This window comes from Atractosteus spatula, chromosome 1, assembly GCF_055471065.1.
Source record: "Atractosteus spatula isolate fAtrSpa1 chromosome 1, fAtrSpa1.hap1, whole genome shotgun sequence".
Classification (NCBI taxonomy): Eukaryota; Metazoa; Chordata; class Actinopteri; order Semionotiformes; family Lepisosteidae; genus Atractosteus; species Atractosteus spatula.
In genome coordinates, this window is record NC_142706.1 from 12,122,584 (window position 1) to 12,148,440 (window position 25,857).

At 40.4% G+C, this 25,857-nt stretch overlaps 1 protein-coding gene across 4 annotated transcripts in view; it reads right to left on the bottom strand.

Annotated features, from left to right (window-relative positions):
* The window catches only part of zcchc7 (zinc finger, CCHC domain containing 7), a 118,235-nt gene that overhangs the window by 92,066 nt on the left and 312 nt on the right, over positions 1–25,857 (bottom strand). For 2 of the 4 annotated variants that reach the window (XM_088911127.1, XM_088911111.1), the window contains exons 2-3: positions 24,381–24,438; positions 22,762–23,298 (exon numbers count right to left, since the gene is read on the bottom strand). In XM_088911127.1, the coding sequence (XP_088767253.1) occupies positions 22,762–23,293 (532 nt within the window). In that variant the 5' untranslated portion in view covers positions 23,294–23,298; positions 24,381–24,438. Of the gene's footprint in view, positions 1–22,761; positions 23,299–24,380; positions 24,439–25,546; positions 25,618–25,857 lie in introns of all 4 variants that reach the window. The other 2 variants (XM_088911119.1, XM_088911124.1) reach the window with 2 other exon arrangements.

Below are 25,857 nucleotides of genomic sequence, written 5' to 3' on the forward strand. Positions count from 1 at the left end.
TGGCACAGGCAAGTTTGTGGCCTTATAATGGATTCATGAAAGCAACCTCAGGGGTATTTTGTAGGATTCAACTTGAACAACCAGAGATGCTCAGGCTTTTAAGCGACCGTTACAAGCACTGCTTGCCAACTGCTAGTAATGAACTAACTGAACAACTGGCGTGATGGCTGAAAGAAAGCTAGTCTTTGGTTTGAGAACTTGCTTTCAGAACAATGAAGGCATTTAATTTTGCCCTTTGCCCAATACAACAAGCAGTCGGTCACTCAATATAAAGATCAGAAAGGGATGCTGTTTCCTAAAATAGCGGACAACAACACCCACTGGACTTCACCTCATTTTAGTTCAGCTAGGTCTGTCCTGCTTGTAGCCGTTTTGTTATTCAAATGACAAACACAAGTGAAAACGAAGAAACCGGTTTCAGTATTAACTGTATTTCCTTCGACATATTCTAGAACCAGCGCCATGGGCTGACAATTAATAAATCACTGGCCCTCAAGCCCCTCTGACCCAGAAAAAAAAATAATATCAGGCAAGCCTGCTTCTTTACTGCGCCACTGCTGCAATAATTAGATTTAATATTAAATGACTGCTTAATTAAAATGATTATTGGTAATTGTAAATGCCATTTCTCTGACATTCCTGAACTCCACTGTAAAAATGTGGTACGAGGAGAATCAGTAGATCATAATTGGAGGATGAATTATCTCCAGAAAACAAATCTGTCTCACCATGTTGTCAATCGCTGTTGAAGTGTGATTCTGCCAGGCAGACAGGCTCAGATCAGAAGTAATCAATTTAAAGCATCAGCTCTTGACTTTCACTCCAGTTTCTATTCCAACACTCAGTTTTAAATCACTGACAGTTCTGGGTTTGAAAATCATACTTGGCAGACAGCATATCAATTGAAATCACTTACTCATTCCAAGACCTGGAATTTCCTTGTACCTCAGCCCACTAGTGCCACAGGAACAGAAAAGCACACCGAATTGTGGCTGTCCAAACCCAAATTTCTGTTAAACACCCTCATTAAACTATAGACAAAGATATGTCATTTATTTTAAATTTCAAAAACAAAAGTTTATCTAAAAATTATTCCAGTGCTTAAATTTGATCATCCCTTTGCTTACAGTTAAAATTACAATGTATTGATGATATATTCATCACTATAATATATAATAAATATATTTTATATATTTGAATTCGTACATTACACTGAAGTACTGAACCGTTTTTTTCTTTTTTTTACAATCAAAATATTCATATATTTATCATAAATAAAATTAACTTATAAGTTCATTAATTAATTAATTTGTATGTGTCTAAGGTGCCTCTACAGTATTTTTTAGCTCCTACATTTCTGATATATAAAAAACAAAAGTTGGTGTTGTTTTTTCTTTAAAATTAGCAGATGTAATTTTTAAACTCTATTCAAATCTCAACTGCAGGGTTCAAGAGGGAGTTCAAGCTTATCAACATGTGGTCAAAATTTTACAAAAGACACTGCAGTTTTTGGTGTAACCAGATTTGCAGTGAGCAAACACCCTATACCAATCAGATAAACACCTGCTGAGGAAAAACAGAAGTTTGATTTTCAAAACTTTGAAAACAGAAAAATAAATACCGAGAATCTAAATCAGAAATAAAATCTTTTATCTCTTTGAAAAAAGGGTTGAAAGTCTTTTTTTTTGTGATGTCATCATGCATAAAAAATGATTAGAGGAAGACAGCTACGTGATTAAGCCACAATTGACAGTATTCACTTTCACCATCTGACAGCACAGTATTTACAATATTGACAAAAGTCCCCACCTCACGGGCACAAGGACAATTTGCTAAATGAGGAAAAATACCTCTATTAAAAATAAAAAAAAAACATTTTACAAAATGATTTACTGTGGATATAATGAGAGTATGAATGCAATGAATATTGTTTAAAATGTATACAAGCCATTGAAGAGTACAGAAAAAAGATTCAGTTCAAGCTCAGGCAAATGGTGATGTAGTGCAGGACTAGAAAAGAAATCTCTTTCAGAAAACGGTAAGCAAGCAATTAATTCCTAAAACCAGGAGGCCAGTACAATAGTTTACTGTTCACTGGTCAGCCTACGCTGCAGGATTTTTTTAGAACAATTATTTTATGAACTGTAATAAAAAAAAAATTCTGTTATTGTAGAATGTAAGAGTTTACCCAAAAGTATCATAAAACAGAAAACCCAATAAAACTGACTGGCAGACAAGATAAATAATAAGGACAAATGCGTACAGATATTTACACCCAGACAGCTCTGTGCTCACTTAAAACAGCAAACAGCAGGAAAAAAAAAATCAGGGAAGAACATTTTTCTTTCCATGACCACCCCCAAAAGACTAGCTCTTTGTTCCCAAACTTCCCCCGAAAAGCCATAAGCCTGAGGACACGGAACGACTCCGCAGACGTGCAGCGCAGCGCAGCGAAAGGTTCGACACACGCCGGGAAGGGAGCGCGCCAGAGGCCGAGAGCGCACAGACGACACTTGTTCCCAGAGGCCGTCAGCGGGAGTGGGTGTCCACCACGTGCGCCGACGGGGGCTCCGACCTCGTCAGGCACAGAGCAGGCGACCTCGACCTCAACCTCACATCACCCAGGAAGTCCCCCCCAACTGCGTTTCGTTGTGCTCGCTCTTTGAAAAAAATAAATAATAATACGCTTCAAAGAATATGTGCTTCCAACTATTTACAAAAGGGCTGGGTGGTAACGCGTTAATGCTTCTGTGAGATTAACCGCATTTTATTTAATACCGGCATTTTGAACTTAAATCTGCTTCAACACTTCAGTACCAAATTCCTTATAAACTTTTACTTTTGGGATTTATCATTTTGCTTAGACTTGTCTTTTAAGATTTTTTTTGTTCTGTTCAACTATGCAGATGCAACCTTTCCAAAGGAATAACAATAAACTACAAACTGAACGTAGTGTCTTTTTATGATGAATTTCTACAGTCGTGTCTCAATGGCAGGGTCATGAAATCAGAGAGTTAAAAGACAATCATTTTTTGAACACTTTGGGTTATGTGACCTCTGACCTCTTAACTGTGTTTGCCAATTCCTCTCAGCCAAAAGGAGACACTTTTAACAAAGGCCTGTGAGTATCAGGAACCAGCCATGTAGTTGAAGCTGATACCATGGCTTCTTTCTAAAAATGGCTTGGTGAGTTTCTTGGGTCAATCAGCTATTAACAATCCAATAAGCTTGATAGGTCAAATGGCTTCATTTCATTTGTAGCAATTCTTATGTTCTTATCTCAAAATGCTTAGCAGACAGGAGTAAGAATCTATACAAGGTACGTGATTTTTTTAATGTGACTTTTGACACAACAGTTATATCAACATTTTCGATTTTTCTTTTTGTCTACAACAATTTTCGCTTTTCAATTTACAATTGCAATTTGTCATATTCCTAAAAAACACTTATCGCCGTGTCTCTGGAAAAACTGACTGGCTCACAATGCACAAGGCTTTAACCACAAACGTGGAGAACCCTTCACTCTTCTTCAGACTGAAACACTCTGCTTTTAGCAAGACTCTTTGTTCATTCCTCTTGTGACGGTGATGCTTTCGAAGGAGCAGGTATGATAAGAACAATTGCCCCAGATGGTCTGAAGGGACAAGCAAGGGATGATTATACAGTGAAAAAATACTGAAACCTGGAGTCTCTAGGAAAAAACACAGATAAACATTTTTTCAGAGCAGGCCTGTATGGATATTTAACATAAAAGCAAGGCTATGAATAAATAAAGGGCATTTCATTGACACACAATATCATGGTGGCTATCAAGCATTCCAACATCGCTGCCTTCCCTGCTGCTCCAGGCCCAGTACATCCTGCCGATATGCTGCTTTTCCTTTTTGAAATTTCAGACTGTTTACTACCTTTTGAGATAGACAATGAATACGAGAATAATATAAGATCTTTTTGTAGCCACAGAATTGCATTCACCCTTTTTTTTTACAGATCAGGAATGAATGACAAACCTCAAAGAGAGCACAGGGGCGGCAGAATCTCGAAAAGCCACAGACACAATAAGTGGTTTTGTCGGCTTTAACCTGCAGATGAATGTTTGAATCACGTCTGCATCATGTCCCTCACTAACATGTTTAAATGTGCAGGGCACAAGTATCCCACCAAAGGCCACAGAACGGAAATAAAGAAACTGCTTGTACTTAAGAAAACACCTTTTATCTTTGCACCCACTTGGTTCTCTTAAGAACAAATTAAAGTGAATCACAGCATCACAAAAATCAGTGAATGCTTTAACACGCACACTATAAAACCGATGGTCACCGTTTTTTTGGTAATATTACTATATTGTTTTCCAAATCCAGAAAATGATTACATTTTGAGAGTAGGATCACTTATGTAAGAGCAACCCAAATTATTGTAAGCACATAACGTGAATAATCTGTAAGGAACTGAGAAGTAAACACCGAGTTGCACTAAATCAATGCAAAAACTGTTAAGTTAGGAAAGTGTGTCTGAGAAAGCCAACTGCATGCTGTGCTGTCTCAGTGTGTGGTACATTCACCATGTGAATCCTTTTAAAAAGACCCAAGATTTTCAGAACTAAACCAAACCTTTAAAAGATGCTTACAATGTAACTGCTGCACAACCTACACAACATGAATATTTTAAATGCAACGTCATGAACGTACACCCGTGTGGACACACACATGTACTTTGTTACTTTAAGTCCAGTTCTAGTTCGAAATGGGGGGTCACTTGTGTGTATTGTGAACACTTCCTCTTGTCAAAACGACAAGGCCACCATACAACAAGACTGAGGCCAATGTTATATAAAGGCACACAACAAGCAGAGAAAGACTATATCCGCAAAAGTGTCTGAATTTGAGCTAAGAATGGCCATAAAGAGTAAAAAATACTGAAAAATCTAACTTTTCCACTGGAAGCACTGGTCTTTTACCGGGGAAAGGTAAAAGGATAAGAATGATTTTTCCAGAATGAACAATCAGTGCTGTCTTTTTTTGTTGGTTGGAAAACACTCTTGCTCTTTTTTTAATTCATTTTTACATACTTTCGATTTCTGTTTGACAATGTATTCTTATAACTGCATTGCTACACTCCCAATACTAGAATGTTCATTGACCTATACTGTAATTGGAATAAAATGTAAACATTTTGACAGGGGGTAAAAAACACTTAAATCTGAATGCACCGCGGTTTTCAAACACCCTCACTTCACGAGCAAAATCCTGTTTGGAAAAAAATAACATTCATCACACAATCAATAAGAACTGTAACATCCAATGCAGATACACATTTTCCACAGCCCTGACTGTCAGATTCACTCTCTTTTTCCAGATTCTGCAGAGAGCTTGTTATACTGAGTGCAACAGATTATTTCCTATAGTGTGCTCACACTGGTACAGTATTTACTAAGGGTACAATCCCCCTCAGTGGAAAGAAAGGCCAACTAGATTTTTCATGTTCAGAAAAATCAAACAAAATAACATGGCTTTGAAATGTGCCAGCCCTAGTACTTGCAAAATCAAAAACATTCAATTTGCCAGTGCTTTCTGCTGGGCATTTCTGCTTCTTTCAATGGCTTCACAGGGAAGCCACAAGCAATGCACAAATGAAAATCGCAATGACAAAGGAAAAGACAACAAACAAGATTAGTCAGCAACACATTTCCTTTGTGGTGGGAATTTTGTACATTTCAGAGGATGTGAGCAAATGGATCATGTGCGTGGATGCTGAGGAAGCCCTTGCCTACGAATTCCTGAGTGCATGGCCAGGTAGGTATTATAAATGTATTGTCAAACTGGTCAAGACAAAATGAAGCCGTTCTGGACCTCGGCAGATCAAACTCGACCTGACAGCCACGTCAACATGTCTTCTGCTCTACTGTCGTTTCACCAAGTCAGTCAATTAGTATGAAATTAGTGTGCGCCGACCTCGTACGGCACCAAACCTCGGGTTTGCGGGCAACGATTAATCTGCGATCAGCCAGTAACCGGAGGCCAGGCTTGTAGGGAATCTTTTGTTCCAAAGCATAATCCTAATAAATTGAACGGTCTCAATGAATTCCATTTAAAAAAAATTCCCGACAAAAAAATCATATTAATCTGCGCTTTGGAACAGTCGGCACAGCAAGGATTTGTCTAGGTTTCTTATTCCTGGGTGCGAGGCACACAACAAAAACAACTCACTCAGTAATGCAAAGTTTTGGAATTCTCAAAGGCAGTGAATTTTCCGAAACTAGTACTTTTGAAACCTCAATCCAAAGTACATGAGATCGGAAGAGAATAATTTTAAGAAACGGGCTGTACCTCTGAACCTTTTAATTATTTTTAAAATCACCTTGGATGCCAAGCCAGACAGATGTGTCGTTCACTCCAGGTGATCAGTAAGCAATTTAATAACAGCATCTGGCAGAGTTATTATTGGAAATGGATTTGTAATTTAATTGTGGCAAAGGATTTTTTCAAACCAATTTTGAATTTTTTTTTAAAGGCTTCACAACATGTAATTCATGCATAACTTCAGACAATTTTGGAAATGAAAACCTACACCTACTGTTGAAAATCGGCAATCACACAAAGACATACATGTGATTGTGTAGTATATGAGTTTATTATAGACACAAATATAAACATAACCTCAAAACATACTAAAAGTCATTCACATTATATACAGATAGCAATATTGTAAACATAAAAAATACTAAATATGACAAATTTCCCTTTCTTATTTTTTTTCCAAAAGCATAAACACATACCTTTTGCCTGTTATTCCAATTTGCATATCTTTAAGTGCACACAATCATTCACTATTCATATCTCCATGACCACTCAAGCAAACACATTTCAGTTAGATGCAGTAAAACCAACAGATAGATAAAGACTGTAAGGAGTTAATACAAATAGACAAATTTGCATGAGAGTCTTAAAAAAGTGGTTGACCCTTGCAAGACAAACTTGAGTTATTTGTAGAATAAAAATAAATGATATAGCATCACCCATTTCTAAGTTTGGAGGAAAAAAACAAAACTTTTGTGCAGAAATATTAAATGCAGGGTGAAAAGGGAACTCAGTCCAATTTATGCTGCACACCAGATACTGAAGCTAATCAAATATGTTCTGTTATGATTGGATGTGAAGTTATACAGCTACAAAGGACTGGGCAATGGTGATAACAGTAGATTGCTATCTTACACCCCCACCCAGTTATCTCAGGCCTTGTTAACAAACTGCTTAAAAAATTAAAAATATTTATTGAAATCATTTGAGACCCGTGAGACAAAGATATAACCATGGGCAAATATGTATGTATATTTTGCTCACAATGAGAGGCTAGAATTTTGATAACATATACAGTAAATAAAATAATATATTATATACATACATATGACAGAATTACTTCTTGTTTTAAAATGATCAACAAAATATCTTTAGTTTTGATTTTGAATATAATATTTCAAAATTCTTCCATGTTGTTGGGATTTTTCTACTATTGGGACAGAACAAGCAACAAGAAATGAGAACCGAGAAGGTCCAGAGAAGTCAACAGAAACAGATAACCAAAAGCACAGAGACAGACACTCAGTGCAATTGGGGAAAAAAATGTGAACAATTTTCGGAATAATTCCCGAGACGTGCATGTGTAGAGGAAGGCAATCAAAACCAAGCCATTTATTTTTTTTGGCTATATTTTTGTGCTCCATAACACCTCATTCTGCAAAATGCATATGACTTTACTGGTGCAGATCAATGAAACAGTTCAGATGGGCCTTGCCACAATATGATCCTTTCTACATCCAGAGCCACTGCAGAGCTAAAAGTGGGAAAGCAGACTGCAGAGTGAAACAATTCTCCATGCCTCTCCGCCGATCTTTTAAACTGACAAGTGCTTCTTCTCGAACGCACGCACACACACACACGTGTGTGACTTGTAGTTGTAATTGTAAGGACTTGCTCCATGCATGTAGCCTGACTGAATAATACATTGCTGGCCCGCGTACACACATGCATCTACACATAGTTGCGGGCATGCAAATTGATACACATCAATCATCCGCTAATGAGGTTAACTTCCACAAAGACCTTCAGACGCATCTACAATTTAAATGAATGCATTTTATTTAACCATTTGAAGCTTAGCAAATTTTCGGAGGGCTGACTTAGATTTTAAGATTGCCATTGCTGGTGGTCCATAAAGGGGACATAAAAATGCAGAAATGGCAGTCTTGCCTCTGTGCTCAGCTGTCAAACTTTAAAGAGCATAGCAGTATCAGCCCTCACCCAGTTTCATCATGCAGGGTGCCCGACCTGACATTACAGAAACTGGAAAATGGTGTCACATGTTCTACTGCCTTTTTCTTTGACCAAGGAGAACAGCGTCAACGATCAACAGCGACAAAAACCTAAGACTCAAAAGTTTTGGAAACCCCCCCCCCCCCCCCCAAAAATGTTGGTCACCAGGAGCGACCAACTTTTTGAGAAAGTAAGACAATCAAACTGTAAGTGGGGGGGGGGGAAAAAACTAACTACGGCACTACTGTGCTTTACAAAAAGCAGCATTTTTTTTCAGGGTCAAAGAAGTAAAGCATACAACAGAAGGAGTTTAAAAGAAATACATACACAAAGTCTCAGAGCGTGAACTCCGATGAATGGTACCCCACTGTCTCCAGGCTCCCTTTCACAGAGCAGGAGTACCGGCAGACGGGCAGGGGTCGGAGACAGAGATGGGAACAGCCACCCTTCGGTCCCCCAGCAGGACGCAGGGCTGCGCCTGCTGCCGAAAAGAGCTCAGGAGGGCGGCCCCTTTTGATTTGCTTCTCCCCTTCTTTCTTATTGGATCCCCTCAGAAAATAAAAAACGAAACGGCTAGAGAACTTACCTTGCCTGCTGTCCTGTCTGAGTGCCGGTGGCAGAGAAGAACTCAGCCCGGACGGTACCCGGGCCGCTGGCTTTATTTTTTAAGCCTTTGCCCCAAACAAAGTTAGTATGGAGTGGAAGAGGAGGGGGGGACGGGGGGAAGGGAAAAAAGTACGGTTAGCTGGGGTTAAGTGATTGTAATCCAGGCAGAGGCCGGATTTCAAGAAGAGAACCCCCCCCACACACACACACACCTCCCCCCCAAAAAAAATCAGACTGTCTGTGATTCACTTTTTTACAGCTGGCTGAAGATGGGCCTGGAGCCCCAAACCATCACCTACCACCCAGAACTGAATTAACAATTCAGTGCTACAGGAGGTCTGAAGTTTAACCCTCCACTGGGCTGAGATGGACAGATTAGATAACCAGGAAGAATCTGACTTTAGCTACTTATCCCCTTCCACTACATCAGGCTGAAGTGCCGGGTTCGAGGTGGGTCAGGTTTTTTCGGATATTGCTTTTTATATTTATGACCCTTATCTGCAGAATATTTATTATTTCACTTCTGTTTGATCACCATTTCAGGGATCATGAGCCCTAACAACACAGTGTTGCATTCTACAAATATGGCTTGAATCGCAACGTGAACAACAACATGTGAATAACAATAAATAACTTGTATTATCCATAAGCTCCATTAAAAATAATATCAATGTGCTTAACTTATAAAGTATATATAACTATATAATATGTTGTTATATACAATATGTAACTAAAATAGTATTCCAAATAATATACTAACTTTGGACCAGCCCAGCACAAAATGGGGCTCATTATATCCCCATTTCCTTTCCTAAAAATGCACCTGTTGCAGGTAAATTCTATAGAGACATACTGAGATAAGTTTAACAATATGAATGCTATGACTCTTAACTCTTTGCTTTTTGCCTTCTGGAATCAATGCTGCAAAATAGTGATAAGAAAAAAGAATAGATTCCTCTTGCCTTTTATGGAATATTTCCAGAGGGCACTAACAGAGACAACACGGAGATCACATACAGCTAGTATAGGAGGTCTTGAATTTGGTAATTTTCCAAGAGTGGAAAAATATATTATACTAAGAAGACACACCCTTTCCCTTATGGTAATTAAAGACACATTTGTGAAATTGACGCGGCACATGAAATTTCCTTTTTAGCACACAGTAGATCAAAACAATAAAAAGGGATTGCTCTCAGAAATGAACTTATCTGCATCTAAAGGAGTTACAAAATATTAAAACTGAGGAGCAGTTTGGGAAAATATCACATTACTATTAGAATTACTCTTTTTCCTATATTTTGCACAGACGTACAGATGTCCACACTCCACCTCTATCACTGTGTAACTCCGCCTCTAACATCAGGGAAGGGCCACTGAAACTAAAATTTTGGCCATTTTTCTGTCTGCCTGATGTGTCAAAATAGGACAATAACAAAATCTAAGGGCTGTCTACTCAGTAGGGGTCACCGTGGAGCAAGTCACAAGAAATAGCTGTGCTTGCCTTCCTGAAACAATACGAGCAGATTTTCACACGTCAGAAAATCAGGTTTAAATTATCAATCAAACTATGTCCCCCTTCACAAAAACCAGTTTGGACTGACTCATTCAGGAGAAGCACCTACATTCATTTCAGTTTTTCTCAGGCTGGACAACAATAAAGAGGCAGAAGAGACTGTACACCCGTTTAAATTCAAGTATTATTTCTAAAAGAAAAAAAACAAGGTAACTAACTTGTAATGTTGGGACTGGGGAAGACCTGAAATGGAACAAACTGCTACGCAACAGTAGGCTTCACAACTCCGCTGCGCTGTGTAACCCTGTTGCCATGGCCCCTGACATTTCACCGTACGCGTTTTCTAAACACCGTAGGGCGCTTCGCCCCTTCTCCTACCAGAACGATTACGTGACGGCCAGCAGACAACCAGCCGTGGAGATTCCACCCAGCTGGGGGGGGGGGTTTGGCGTGAGACTGGATGTGCTCTGGTGGCTGTTGTGTGAGAGGAGACACGCCACAGTGGGGGTGAACAGCCCACGGGCAGAAAGCAGCAGTGCGTTTCAAGGTTTCTACGCGGCGCTAATAACGTAGAGCCTACGGAGCCCTTCTCCAGGAAAGGAGAGACAATAACGCTGGAGAGAAGCAGAGCTCACCCACGCCGAGAGACCTGCCCTCTAGACAAGGTTGGCTCAGAAGACCATGTTGGAGGAAAACAAAGAGGACATACAGTACACGAGCGGGAGTGAACAATATGTCAACATCAGTCAGTACAAAACAAGATTTTTTGCAAAATCCTGCCTTTTCTTTCTTTAGTGAAAGTATTAAAAAAAAAAACTTAGCACTAAGATATTTTCCCCGAATTAAAAATCAATGCTTGTGTGTGTGAAAAGCTTGCGGTTTTATACAGCCCTCAAAACATGAAAGACTTGCCTTTTCACCACTATCCAGAAGTGGCCAAAGAAAGAGAGAGAAACCAAGCTCATTTGCAGACTTAGACAAAAGGGACCCTGACTACTTGATTCCGATCGCGTGTCACCTGAAAGGAACGTGCAAGCTGCTTCAGCTGACAAAAAGAGAGCGTGTAATGCTTCTTCAAGAGCACTGCTGGGGTGCTCTGGACATTTCTCACAGCCCAGATCGCTTAAAATTGCAATGTCATGTCAATGAATTCCCCTAGACCAAATCAAGGTAAAATCAATGCGGTCTCTGCATTTAAAATACTGCTCTGGGGGAGGGGTGGGGGGACACCTTGAATAGAGGGGTGTACGGAGCCCCCAGTGAACTCTTTCTACTTCAGTCTCTTCCTCCCCCCTCAGGTGCTAGGGAATGCCCCCGGCTGCCGCGTAGCCAAACGATCTGTCAGCCCCCGAACAGGTGAGAAACAGTGCTCACTGTCTGGCGCGCTAGCTCGTCTGAACTGTGGTTATGCTAGCCACAACCCAGCCACCACACAGAACCTGTTTGCTGCTCACAGGCCAGGCCACGCTGTGCAGGTTCTCTATTTTAATTCAACAGCACTACAGAAATATAAGTTTATGAGTTTCCCCTAGAAACCTTGAGACACTTGTGAGGCTATAAATGGCAGGAGCGTGCTGAGAAAAAGCTCTGGCTGCTGTGAAGCAGACTGCAGAGGAATGTATGATCATGTTCTTTCTACATGGGGCTTCTGGTCTTGAGGTTCCCTTTTAAATCTGCCTGAAATACAGGACGATTTCTCCAAGACCAAAAGGCTAAGAGCCTACAGTGTTTAGCTCACCCAGGACTAAACTGCTCTTAGAAAGTGAAATTAATTCATTTTACACAAGTAACCTGCCTGGAATAAAACAAAGCACCAATTCAATGCACTGTATGACTCTAAGACAAGCATACAATCGTAACGATATTCTTCCCATGGCTGGTCATATTAAAGGTCATATTATATGGGGCCAGGTACAAACAAAAGATACATTTTCTATCCCTATGCCTTAGTTTCCTTGTTTGCTTCAAAATGTCATTTTACATGTAATTCTCTCTCTCTCTGCCCTCCGAAGTTCAGTGTTGAATGATCAGGAATCTGTGGCTGGCTCACGCAGTGCACATCTGTACAGCTCGGCCCAAGCAGCAAGTAAACTAGTTCTGCCTCAGCACTTCCATCCTCTGACCACCACTGCATTAGAGTGAAAGACTGTGAAACACGGAAACAACAAGAGTAAACTGAGGCATAAGGAATGACATTTTGGGTTTTTTCCTCTTTTACCCTGGTAAGACTTTAAAACCTTTTAACCTTACTTTGGATGAGTTGTGTGCATGGAAGGTGTCCACTCAAAACAAAGATTTGTTTTTATTCCAGCACACTGGGTGAAGTGGAGTGTTTTCCGAGCCTTTTGAAATTCTAGCAAGAGTTATACATACTTAAACACTCTTCCTTCTGAAACATCATGCAAATACTGTGGAAATCAAAAGGAATGACTGCACGCTCCAGAATATGTCTTTGGTCCCTTTTCTTTTCTGTTGTCTGAAAATGTACCTTACTCGTTCTAACCTTTTGAAAGAAAAATAATTCTGACCGCAAGGTTTTGATGTGAACAATAAAGCTAAATCTGTGTGACATAAAAACTTGGCAAAGGGGAACAAAACAGAAAAATAGCGACCAACATGGTTTGTTTTTAATTAACACAACCTGAGGATTAAAACAGGTGTAAATTTGCAATAGCTGCGACGCCGAAGTAAAGGAGGAACATAAGAGAAATTATTTGATGAGTTTAGGCCGCTCAGCCCACAAGAACTATTTTGCTAAACACAAGCTACAGATAAACAAGATAATTGCCTCAGGCCTGGTCACTTCTTCTAATCGGACAGTAAGGGAACCACAGCCCTACAGCAGGCAGAGGAAGCGTGTCTCATGGACCGAAAAGCCAAATTTGGAAGCAGCTTTGACCATCTGGCAAATAAAGAAACAGATTGAAATTCTAACCAAAGCAGAGAGGAAACTTTCACTTTCGGAGGAATGCGTTTTAGGCTCAATGTTTGGCAATGGCATACGGTATATTATTTTATAAGCAATGTTTTGATTTTCCCTTTGTTTACAGTAATGATATTTTAAAGTACATGCTATGTGTATACCTCTGTGCTATTTGAAATGTCTTGTTAATCATAATAAGATTGTGATTTGTCTTCATTTGTGAGATGTACTTTCGTGTGTTGCTTTGGATATAAGCATTTGCTGAATGCATTATAAAAATAAACAATTTTCCATGTAGACATCACAGCTTTTAAATGCCCAGAATTTTGTATCGGGATGCATTAAATTAAATCAATCTAATATTTTGTAAAGCCTTGCTGCCTGTTTGTATGAAGCCCAACTGCTTTTCAGACCAAATACAGTACCTTCCTCTGAACTACCAAAAGCCCAAGCTTAACCTTTCTGAAACAGTAAGAAAAAAATGCATTTCTTTTTTGAAGAAAGAGACACCACGGTTAACACACTACAGCACAAAGCTAATTGCCTATAACAAAGCAGACAACAGAACTGTCCATCACAACAGCCATTTTACATTCATACGGACGGGGTTCTCTATTTTGGCTGCCAGGGCAATCCAGTTTGTCAAAAGCTGGAAAACCACAAGTGAACAAGGTACAGATACCAGTGTAACATATTACATTGTAAATAAAAATAAAACCCATGATTCATGAAATCTTGCAAATGCCTGTAAAACAGCATGTCAGTAAATTGCTCATGTGTGTATGAAATGCGTATGAAAGTGGCAAGCATGCTGTTTTGCACTGCAGTTTACAAGCAAGAAGCAAGCTGCTAAGTACATATTGAAAGTGCTGAGCATGAACGCAAAACTACAAGCTGTTGGGCCTAAGGCAGCAAAAAAAAAAAGGGGAAAAAAGCCTCACAGAACATATGTTATCAAGCCAACCAAAGTTTGCGAGAGTATAACAAGAGTGTCTCATCTTATAGCAAAGGCACAACACATTTTGTTAAACACTTTCCAATTATTTTCCTAGATCGGTCAGCTTGACTGATGAGGAGCCCATGGCATTGGATACAAGCGTCACGCAGACATGCACACAACATGAAGCTTTCGAAAACTGTTGTTTTGAGCCAGCAAAGTAGGGCCACACAGGGGCATCTCAAGTACAGTACAGCTAAAGCAGAGAGGCAAGCTGTGGCTACAATACAATTGGAACTTGCAGCACTACAGTACGAATCTGCAAGTTCGTTACCGTTATGACTTACAGAAAGGGAAACCATACTAGGTTGCGGGCAAGTTATTTCTATTCATAAACAAACTGAATGCACAGATGCAATGCCAGGAAAAGCAAAATACCTTAAACCAGAAACATTTGCATCTTGATGTCCAGATTTTGATCACTGTGGCCTTAGTAGAGCCCACTTGCAAAATACACTCAAGTTCACTAAGGCTGCCCCGAATGTCTAATTAAGACGTTGATTCAAGCATTGACAAAAGGTAAAGAAAAGTCAAACAGGGGGGAAAAAAGACTAATAACTACTACTAAAACATCAAAACAGAAAGAGAAAATGTTACGGTTGTTGGACAGCAAACAAGAGGTTTCGACAAGCACATATCAAACAAGAAATTGTCGTCTCTGAAAGTGATGGATTAAATATATATTGTAACGCTTACGGCCGACAGGTACTGTGTAAGAGCCGGCGTACCAGAGCAGGTGACGTCACCGCCCTTCCCTGTGATAGCAGGACTACAGCTACTGGGCTGTAGAGAGATCTCTCTTTAGCTCACGGGGCTAGGTCGCTGCAGAGAGACGCGGAAGTCCCGGGTTCGAGCCCCGGACAGTGTGGGGCCGACCTGATGCGGCAAGGGCGCCCGCCCGAGCCCCCGTTGCGTTACAATATATATAATTTCAAATTAAACTGAGGTGCTTGTTTGCTTTTTGGGGGCTCTCACTCTTTCTTTCCCAGTAGGAATTTGAAAAGTGAATTCTTTGTAAAGGAAGCAGCCTGTTCCTATTCTGAAACGATGCAGTCTACTAAAAGAAGCACAGACATGGGCTACTGTTCCATTACTACGGCATTACAGGATAAGCCGGGAACAGCCGAGTGCCATTATGTTACCTGATTGACACGATAAAACCTGAACTCCTTAATAATTCGTTTCCTGCGCTGAAAAAATAACTTTCATACTGAATGAAGAAAAATCAATGTTTTGAGGTCGTGCGGTTTTAAAAACACTTCTCGATGCTTGCGTACAAATCATATAAAAAATGTAACTGCAAATCAAAAGCAACCAAGAATAAAGATATACATTTGGAATCTATAGAAAAAATAAATAAGAAAGTTAATTTTCTAGCAGAACATAATTTACACCCTGTTGATGATGGTGCATCTTCATGTCACATTTATGACTACAGGCTAAAATACTGATGACAAAGGCCCTGTTACAGATTTGTTACATACTTCAGCATTGTTGAGAAAGTTAAGCATTAAAATCTCTCATTTGATAAGAGGCTGCTGGTACCTCCAAAACGTAACTCCACCTCTGCAAACTTCAGCCTGCCGAGATGAAATATCGCCTCTGAATTTAGAAACAAATGACAAGGAAGTCTTAGACATTTCAACCTGAAGATGTTTCGTATCATTAACTCTCATGGAAAACCGCTTTTCTTAACTTCCTTCCATGAACTTAAAAAACATGCTCATGAAACAAACACCACATTCATACTGGTCTAGAAAACGCTAACGGCAGAGCAATCTGCCTCCGATAGAAATCAATTTGCAACAACAAAGCCCATATTCCCCGCAGTTCCAAAAGAGAACTGCTCAGTAACACCCTTGTCTTTCTCTAAACATCTAACTTTTTTCTTGTTTTCAATTTTAGGATGGCAGGGGAAAAAAAAGCAAAGTCTGAAATATTCCAAACGAAAAGCCAGGAAGACTTGATGCTAAACAAAACCCCAAAACAGCCAACTGGGAATCTGGAATTAAAACACATGCCCATGAGAATCTGTGAACTACCAGACCCTTGCCTGTCCTGTTCTCGCCAGGCTGGGCCCTGTCCAGCACGGGAAAGCAGACCAACATAAACCCCACTCACAAGAGCGCAAGGATTTGGGCATGAAAGGGGGACACAGGAAGGAACATTTCTGAACACCGCCGATGTATAACACTCATTTTCAGGACTGTCCTTTGCTAAATATGCGGAACTAAATAAAGGCAAGGATTAGCACAACTGGACGTTTCAATGGGACAATGGCACGGGTGGAAGGTTAACTTACTTTAACTGTAAAGTCAGTTTAAAGATCACTCAAATTATTTTATTTGACAACAGAACCTCCGGTGCCGGCCAGAGCTTGGGAGAGAATTCTTGACTTGGCGGTGGCGCTGTCCTGTCGTGTGGCCGTTCGCTGCCTGCCCTGGTCCAGCCCCCGGTGACACAGCCAGCCTCGCCGAATCGACTTTGGAACGGGCCCAGAGAAAAAAGGGTGGGGGGGGGGGGGAGCCCGGCAGACAGGCAAGAGAGATCAAACTGCACAGACAAGAGGGCAATCGCAGGCTTTCCCTCAGTGCACAACAAAGCAGCAAAAAGAAATCCAAACTGAGAAGTCGCCCAGCACATATGACCATGTAAGCATGGGCACTCTTGCAGAAAACCCAGCCGGGAGACCCAAAAGCCCTGGGAAATTTAAATTAGGAAGAAGAGAGCGTACAAAAGAGAGCACAAAACAAAAAATCAGTAAAAGAAAGGAGGGCTGCTGAGGCTGCAGGTTTACCTAATGTCTAGATCTTCAGAGATTTCCCAAGAAATTTTCATTCATTTTGTTATTAAAACGCACTCTCCAGCAGACACATCCTTAGCGTTGTTCTTTCTCTCTCCTTTTTTATTAACAGCCCAGAGATTACCGCTTTTGCCTCCTAATGCCAAGTATACATATGCATGTATACCCACTTCCCATTACAGTGCCCTGTAGCCCGCAGTTATAATTTAAAACTGCATAAGAAATAGTGATGTGGGTGCAAGGAAATATTAACGCCTCCACCAGACAACGTTAAAAAGGCTTTTGTGGGAATGTGCAAAATATACCAATTAAGTGATCTCTTTATCAAGAAACGCACACAATATAAAGGAATGAGGACAAAACAAAGTGCCCAGAGGTGCTACGTAACTAGATTCTCTCTCTTAATCTGCACATCTAGTTTGATTGGGATTTTAGACAACCGTGTATTTTCACCTTCATCGATGAATACTGTTACTCCGGGAAACTAGGAAAAACAGCCTGTCAAACCATTTCAGTCCAAATGTTCTTCAAACCATTAGATGGTCTGCATGTTTTACACAAGCTGTACTGATCGCATTACCAGGCCATATTATGAGTAATGGATTTCTACTTCCCATCTTTTCTTCATTGCTGTTTTTTGATAATGAGAAGAAATCATTAGTTTTTGGCTTTCTATAAAGTAGTGGACACGACAGGAGTAAAATATATATGTGTGACAAGAACCGCAAGGTTGTCTTTTGCCCTAGAAGTTCACATTCTGAGAGCATTTTTTCCATGTTTGCAAGAACGTACAAACATTTATACAGTAGGCCAATAACAGCAAAACTGCCCCTTTCTCTTTGCAATTCAAACCGAGTCGCAGTGTCTGCTCAACTTCAAAAAAAGCTAACGTAAAAACAACCCTGCTGCAAGGTAGAGGGGTAGAAATCAGAATTTATCACCCAGTTTCATGTAAACTGGTGTTTCATGGAAAAAAGGAGATACGAAATTATGACCCAGACGCCTGTAGAAAACGCAAGAAACGGCACTAAAGACAGATTCAGCGGCAGCTGATCCTGGTTTTGAATTGTGAAAATCAGATCTTCTATCTGACTCCGATCAGAGCCCGCCTGTCTACATGGTGAACACCTCAGCGTTTTCGTTCTGCACTCTAGGTGGTGGAACGTGGTTGAGCTTCATATTTATGCCTGTGTTTCACTTGGCAGTTTTTAAACATTGCAGTCACTGCTCATGAAGAGTGGCCCTGTGAAATAAAAGCCTCATGACAAAGATGAGAATCTGAACAGAACAAACTGGGACTACTCTATTATCACCATTCTTGTGCCAATTTGTCAAACTGTTTTAAAACAAAAACCAGCTTGCAAATATAGAACAACAGATTGAGAATTCATAAGCAGTTTTGGATTTGCAGAACGAAAGCTTGGCGATAAAGATAACTGTTGATTTAGCAATAAGTAAAGAGTGAAACCATACAAAACTACCACTGCAGCTGTGCATCCTCTGCAGGACTTTAAAGTCTCATATAAACGGGCTTTTATTGTCTGTAGTTATGCACTGAAGGTGCAAAAAATGTAATGTCTTTGTAAGGGTCAGGACTCATTTAAAGGAACAGCTAACACAGGATGCTAGCAAGAACTAGCGTCACTAAAGGAAAGGAGAAATCTTAAGTCCCTTGAAGCATTACAACATTCATACCTATTTTGAGAGAATTCAGAAATCAATTTTAGTTGCACAAAAATATGAACAAAGAACCTAAACAAACGCTTAGAAGCAATTCTGTCAGTGACAGCAATGTGTCAAATTTGGTTTTTGTCGTGTAACCGAAAACAAAGAACAGAACGCCTCAAAAACTCCAATTCTTAAGCACAAAATGACACACTTGAAATATCTCCATATATGATGCTTCTCATGTTACAGTTTCCTAGTGTCCCGCTGCCTGCAGCCAAATCCAGTGCTGTAACTGGAAAAGCTGGAAAAATCCCCCATTTGTGTCGCTCACCAAACTTGCTTGTTTTAGAAAGCACCTATTCCTGAAAATCGAACGTATCTGCGCCAGTATTAGGCAGACAGGGTGTCCACTTCTATAAGATAATATAGTGTGGGAAGTGTGTTCTTAAGAGTACAAAGAAAGACTACTTTGAACTGAGGACTGGAAAGTAAAGCTAACTGGATCTGGATTTGTGAAATGACATTATAGGATAGACATTTTAGATAACACTAATTACCAGTCATGCAAATATATATCTATATTTGTTATCCCATTCATATTTTGCATATGCATGCTTTTATATGATTGTGCTACTGTTTTACTCTTTACGTCTCTTCATCAAAGCAACAGAAAGTGCTTTAAAATCAGCACAGCATAAAAAGGCTGTTGGTAAAACTTTAAAAAAGCTGTATGTGTTGAAATCATGGCTCTTCCTTTTAGTTATCTGTAGTTAAACGGGAGTTTGAAAGGTTTACAAATCTTTAGGTTATTTTAATGTTTGCTTTCTTTTCAGTACTGTAGGTTGGTTTGAAAACGGAAAACTGTGCTCATCCTGACAAGTTGGCAATTCTCACTCTCTTTTAGCAGTTACTAGCTTTTCTTTCATAATAACTGTAATTCAGAACATGACATAGACAGAACAAGACATAGAGATCCTGATGCTTGCAAAATATGCTTATGCTTTGTTATCAAGCAATGTGAGTTCTATGGACCAAATGGCATCTATACTGAAGCCCAAACAAAAAAAAAATCTTCAAGTATAACATCAAAAGGATCAGGGATTCTCACATAATCGACTGCAAGGAAAAGGTAATGAGTACTGCGATTAAATTTTACTGTATTCTTTTTTTTTTCTTGAGTCGGACGTCCACTGCAAATTGCATGATTAGTCAAACGTGTTTGCTGCATACATCGTCAAGGCTGAGCTGAGCACAAATTGCCAATTAAAGTGTAGCGTTATGTGCATATACAAAAAAAGCGAGCCAAGGTTTTACGCTCGGAAAAGACGAAGACAGTACAAGGTCATGCTTTGTTCGAGATCGACTGATTACTGTCGCTGTGACTGAACCTGGTGTGTCCGTAAGGGAAGCTGCTTGTGCAAAGAGACACTTGGCTTCTACAGTCGGCACACTATTCATGAAATCAAGCCAGGAATCATGCCCAGGAAAGATTAGGCTGACCATAGGCCAGCATGGCTGCATATGTCTACTGCATGTCCTGACATGTAAACAGCTCACAAAGCCCCAGGAAGAAACAAACAGTATACACACAGAAGGACCACAGTTCCTTTTCTGCATAGAAATCAGTTGAGCGCTCAGAGACCATTCAAGGGAAACATCTTCACAGTCGAATGTCAAAGTCATTGACTTTTGTGGATCCGAAATCATGAGGGGTGCCAACAAAGAGGCCGTCAGCGTGCTTTATTCACCACTATGTCGTTTTGCCCTTGATGGGCCTGATGGAAGCTGACCAGCGGATTCTCCTATCCCTGATGCAGTCGCACAAGAGGAGTGGAAAAACATCCCTCTGCTGTCTATCCAGAGGTTCCAAAGATCCATGCATCAATAATGGCACAACTAAGCACAGACTTCTAAAGGTCATGCAACACACAATTAAAAACGGAATAATCGATTCCAAATCGCTGCACAGTTTTTTTCACTGATAGCTATGAGTATTTCAAACTGTGTTATACTAATAACTATTTGGAATATACGCAAAAACGAAGGTGAGGTAAAAGCCCATTAAAGAAACAGCTGGCCTAACTTGCTCCGAAGAGTATGTCTCTTCAGAGTTACAGAACGCAGCCGTTCTTCTGAGAAATGCCCAGCAGCATGAGCCTAGAGTCCCCAAAACATACTTTTTTACCAGGATGGACTGAAACGAAAATCTTTTATGCCAGGTTTGATAAGCAAAGCCCAAACAAAATTACAAGATTTAAACAGAGGAATCTGCAGGGGATGACATTCTCATTTCCCAATTTCAGAAACGCACTCAAAGGCTCTTGTGCTGAGAGCACAAATCTTTGATGGAGAGCAAGCAGTTCCACTGTCCTTCCACAGAGACAGGGGATCTGTAATGAGCTAGGAGTGGGGAGATAAGGCTAGGGTTAAGGAAAGGATTTTTTGTTGTGCAAGGCTTGCCAAGTGAAGAAAGTTTGTGAAATGAATTTCGGGGATTCTTACTCTACCTCATCTTAACTCCGCACAGATTTCTTCACTTAAGTCTCCTCTTGCAGCAAATCAAGCAAAATTCTTTTTATGGGCTTCACATGCTGCAACGCCGGTCTTTCACGGGATTAAGACCAGGTCTTAGTTATGCAAGTAATACACTTTTGATAGAGGCTTTCCGAAAATACCTGGTACCTGCTGTTTCTGAGTTGAGCTGCCAAGGGAGAAACTATCCGGCAATTCCTGTCACATGACATGGGGAATATGGTTTTCAGGCTGACGTTTTCTTTCCCCCACAATAAAGCTCATAACCCAAACTCCAACCCGCGCTACAGGAAAAATGATGCTGCAAGCTGGAGAGCTACTAAGGTTTGAAAAATAAGGATGCAGGTGCACTCAGAACACATGTCGGAGGAAAGTTGCGTACAAAACAAGCAGGTCATCAAAGCTGGTTAAAAGCAGAGAAAGCCAAGGAAATCTCCCAGCTGTGGCCTAGTTCCCTCAAAAGAAATAAGTTACTGTAATTTTGCAATAAATGCAAAGGAACAGAGAAGGAACTTTTTCACACAATCTATGAACTGTAAATTATTCAGATGCAAATAATACCCTTAACGTGAAGACTTGCCATAAATTAAGAAATAAAAATAAGATATATTCCATAACCTTAAAATGAAATGGCAATATGCATGTGCAGTGGAAATAAAGTGCTTTGTTAACCAGTGAGAAATAAAAGTATTTTATCTTCTTTTCTGAAGGTAACTTGGAAACCTTAAGTAGAATTGCTCATTTTTCTAACTCAATATACACTGCCATATATATTTTCAAGTGCAATATTTTTCACATTCTGGAAGATGACCTTTTGTCATATGACCACGGTCAAATGCATTTGCAAATGGTTATTCATCTTCAAACAAAAACCCGGAACAAATGCTGATGTGGTTGATTCAGGGCAAGAGATCTCAAGAATTCTCCGTCGTAACGTGTGGGAGAATCCTGTTCAAGATATTACTTGATACCCCCAATTCAAGATTATGATCAAACTGGAACATATGACAAGCAATTCTGCTATTAATATAAACACGTTGAAAGCAGATAAACAGATTCCCTTTGAGCACTTTTAGTAAAGTCGCACCATGAAAGGGATGTGATCATCTTATCCTGACTAATTCTAAATATAAATAATAATGTTTAATTTCAATATAAGACGTTTTGATGATGAATTCAGAAGATGGGTGACTAACGTGAGTGTAACATGATTTGCATGGGTACTGTATAACGACGTTTAAAAAAAAATACACGTCATTTCTGCTTCAGTGAGCGTGTGAGTGTGATTCACATATGTTGCAGCTTGGACTTTGTGGCGTTTTGACTGCACCTCACTGCTTGGACGCCTGTCTCAGGAACCAGAAATCAGGTGCGCCCCATGCGTGGAAGTGGGCAGCCCAGGACCCTTACCTGATCCGGAGCCCGAGCTCTCTCGACTGTGGTCCTTCAGGTTCAGCTGGATTGAACAGTCCTCTGCCAGCTGCTCCCGTCCCAGGATCATCCAGCTCTCCACGCAGTCAGAGTCCTCGCTGTCGGAAAGGGTCTCGGCCTGCTCCGCCGCCGTCTCCCGCTGCCCCTTGCGGAGGAGCAATGGGGTGGAAGAGGAAGGGCAAGCCCTCTTCCTCAAAGCCTTGGAGAAACCGTCCATTTTGCTGCCCTTCGTGACACAGATGCTTTCTTCCTCTGTGCTGTCCGACAGCGTGATTACCTCTGGTTCACAGCCAGAAGTGATGCTGATCACTTCCTCCTCTTGTCCCCTGTCCACGGCGCCGTTCTCTTCCACCTTGTCCTCCACTTCTCCATCTCCGGCCCTGCTGGCATAGTGGACCTGACTGTACAAGTGGAACTCCACCTCACTGTCGAGCTCGGAGTCGCTGGATTGCTCTGGCTCCTTGTACAGCTCGTCCTCATACTCCTCCATAGACTCATACCCAGCAAACATGTTGGCTGTGGAAACAGGTGATCGACAGACTGTTGACATCATGTAACATGACAGAAAAACCTTGCCTAAAGTACCTCACCATCAGAAAGGACAATTCACCCCTTTCATGTCTTTGGCCACTGAGGAGGTCAAGTAACTCCAGGACTGAGATAGAACACCACTCGTCCAAGCTGACAAGTTCACAATCATCGTTGGCATTTATTTTGTCTTACTCTTGTGTTGATGAAAGAAGGATCCTTACTGAAAAACAGAGGAGTTTGCTTTGACAAAAGAGAAACTGAGCACGCTGAAGTTATTATGTATCATCCAAGTAAAAAAACAAACCCGCCTGAATTTACAAGGATCACTTCATCCCTTTTAGCTTTAATGGTTTACCGTCTTACTTCATACTGTCAGATATACAGGTTTGCAACATCCTTTTCTGTACTGGTCTCTTATACTTCAGCATCACTACTCATCAAACACTTTGCCTTATGTAATGTCAAATGTTGCAAGAACTGCAAAGGGCAGAGTTTGCCTCCAAACAAAGATCTAATAGGTTAATTTCCAAAGGTGCCAAAGGTGCAAAACTCAGCAAAACTCAGGCAAAAAACAGAAGAGACTGAACATTTTCAGTGTTACTCCACTATTCCTCTTTTCATTTATCCCACACCCTTTGCAGTGCACTCAACTCCTATGCTTTGCAGGAACAGATGTTCACCAAGCATACGAATGACTCAGATTTAGAAAACATAAATAAAATAAATGAATGCCAGAGCTACTCAATACAAGCCCATAGTCCGGTTCAACCCAGCGTGTCTGAAGCTATAATGGCTGATTAAAGAGACATAGTCTGAATGAAGGAGATGGCAAAGATGGTCACAAGCCACCGACCAAGGAATAATACAAAAAAGAGGAGGATGTAAGAGGGAGAGGGAAAATGATTTGTGCCCAAATTTGTTCCTTTTATTCATGGATCATTTTCATCCTGAATGGTCAGGGATTTAAAGGAGCATAGGCAGACTTCCGTGTAACCTGTTCACCCCCACACAACTGACAATATCCTGAGGTGCAAAAACTGACCCTCAAATTCTCTGAAATGACTTACCTGAGTTCTACTGCCACGCCGATTCCCTGTCCCTTTAGATCTCTTTCTATCAAGTGGCCTTTGACATAAAATTAAAAAAAAACAAAATGAGAGATAGAGATCAATTATTTCCTATAGCTGAGGATTACTCACTGCACCTACCAATTAACCTAACCATGAGTGTCCCAGCAGGGACTGGCTGAGAGTTGAAACTCATCCTGCTATTCAGCTCTTATTCCTGTCCTCCTAAGGCTACTAATAGTGGCAGCCTTGCCAGAAAGAGGACAGAAGTCTCTCTTGCCACCAGAAGCTGTAAGGCAAGTGGTTTGGTAGGCACTACTGTAAATCCAAATGTTATAGCTGGAGATCTCCAAAACAAACCAGCATCTTTAGAACACAAAGTGTTGAGAACTACTGTACCATTCACCATCGCCGTCATGAATATTGACTTCAAGGCAGGTTTGTAAGGAAAATGAGGACAAACACAAATTAACAGTTGGAAGCACATCATATGCTCAGATTAAACAAAATTTTATCTTTTTAGACACGCTGCTCAGCTAGTTTGGCATTAAGAAGATGAAGCTCACGCTGAGAAAACACTCATGCCTACTGTGAAATATGGCGGGAAGTCAATTATGTTTTGGGTTGGTTTTTCATCTACAGATCCTGGAGTGTGAAGGAATCATGAACTTCAACCTGTACCAGGGCATTTTCAGCCAAACTCGTGGTTTCCTCTGCCAAGAAGCTTAAGGTTGGTCAAAAGTGGACACTGTAACATGACGATACAAGGCATAGGCCCAAAACCACACAGAAGTGCACACATTTGTCATGATTGCTCATTAAAATTAGTGCACCTCCTACACTGTAAATATTATTTTTCCTGATAATGTTTTGTGTGTGTTGCAGTTTAAGATTCTTTGAATAATTGTACTCTCATTACATACACTGACCACAGCTGAAATGATATGTGTAAGTGATAATTTATACAGAAATCGATGAAAAATGTTTTCCAGATATATTTATGATGGTAAAAACAAGAACAGTTTGTAGGCCTTCCATCTGGTTGGATTTTTAATAAGTCCCTTCAGAGCTCAATGCCCACAGGTTGCACAGTCTCTCATGACTTAACAAGTTGTTCACGGTTTTGCCTTTCAAAAACACTTATGCTTTCTAATATTTGTACTCACTCACACACACCTAATTTGACATCATAAACGTGTAAAAGAAACTAATTCTGTCCCTGTCGCCATCTGTTTATCTGCAGATATCCAAATGAGAAAAACAAAACAGCAAAACAAATAAAAACGTAAAGATACCTTTGTGATGCGATTAAAATGTATTTTAAACTAGGATAACACCCACTGAACACATTAACAAAACACTATAGAACAGTGTGTGGACGTATTTGTGTTAGCTCCTATTCTCTGTGCACAAACTAGTACCTAATGACAGTATTTGTCTAACACCTACATTTAGACAGTGTAAAACACAGAATGGG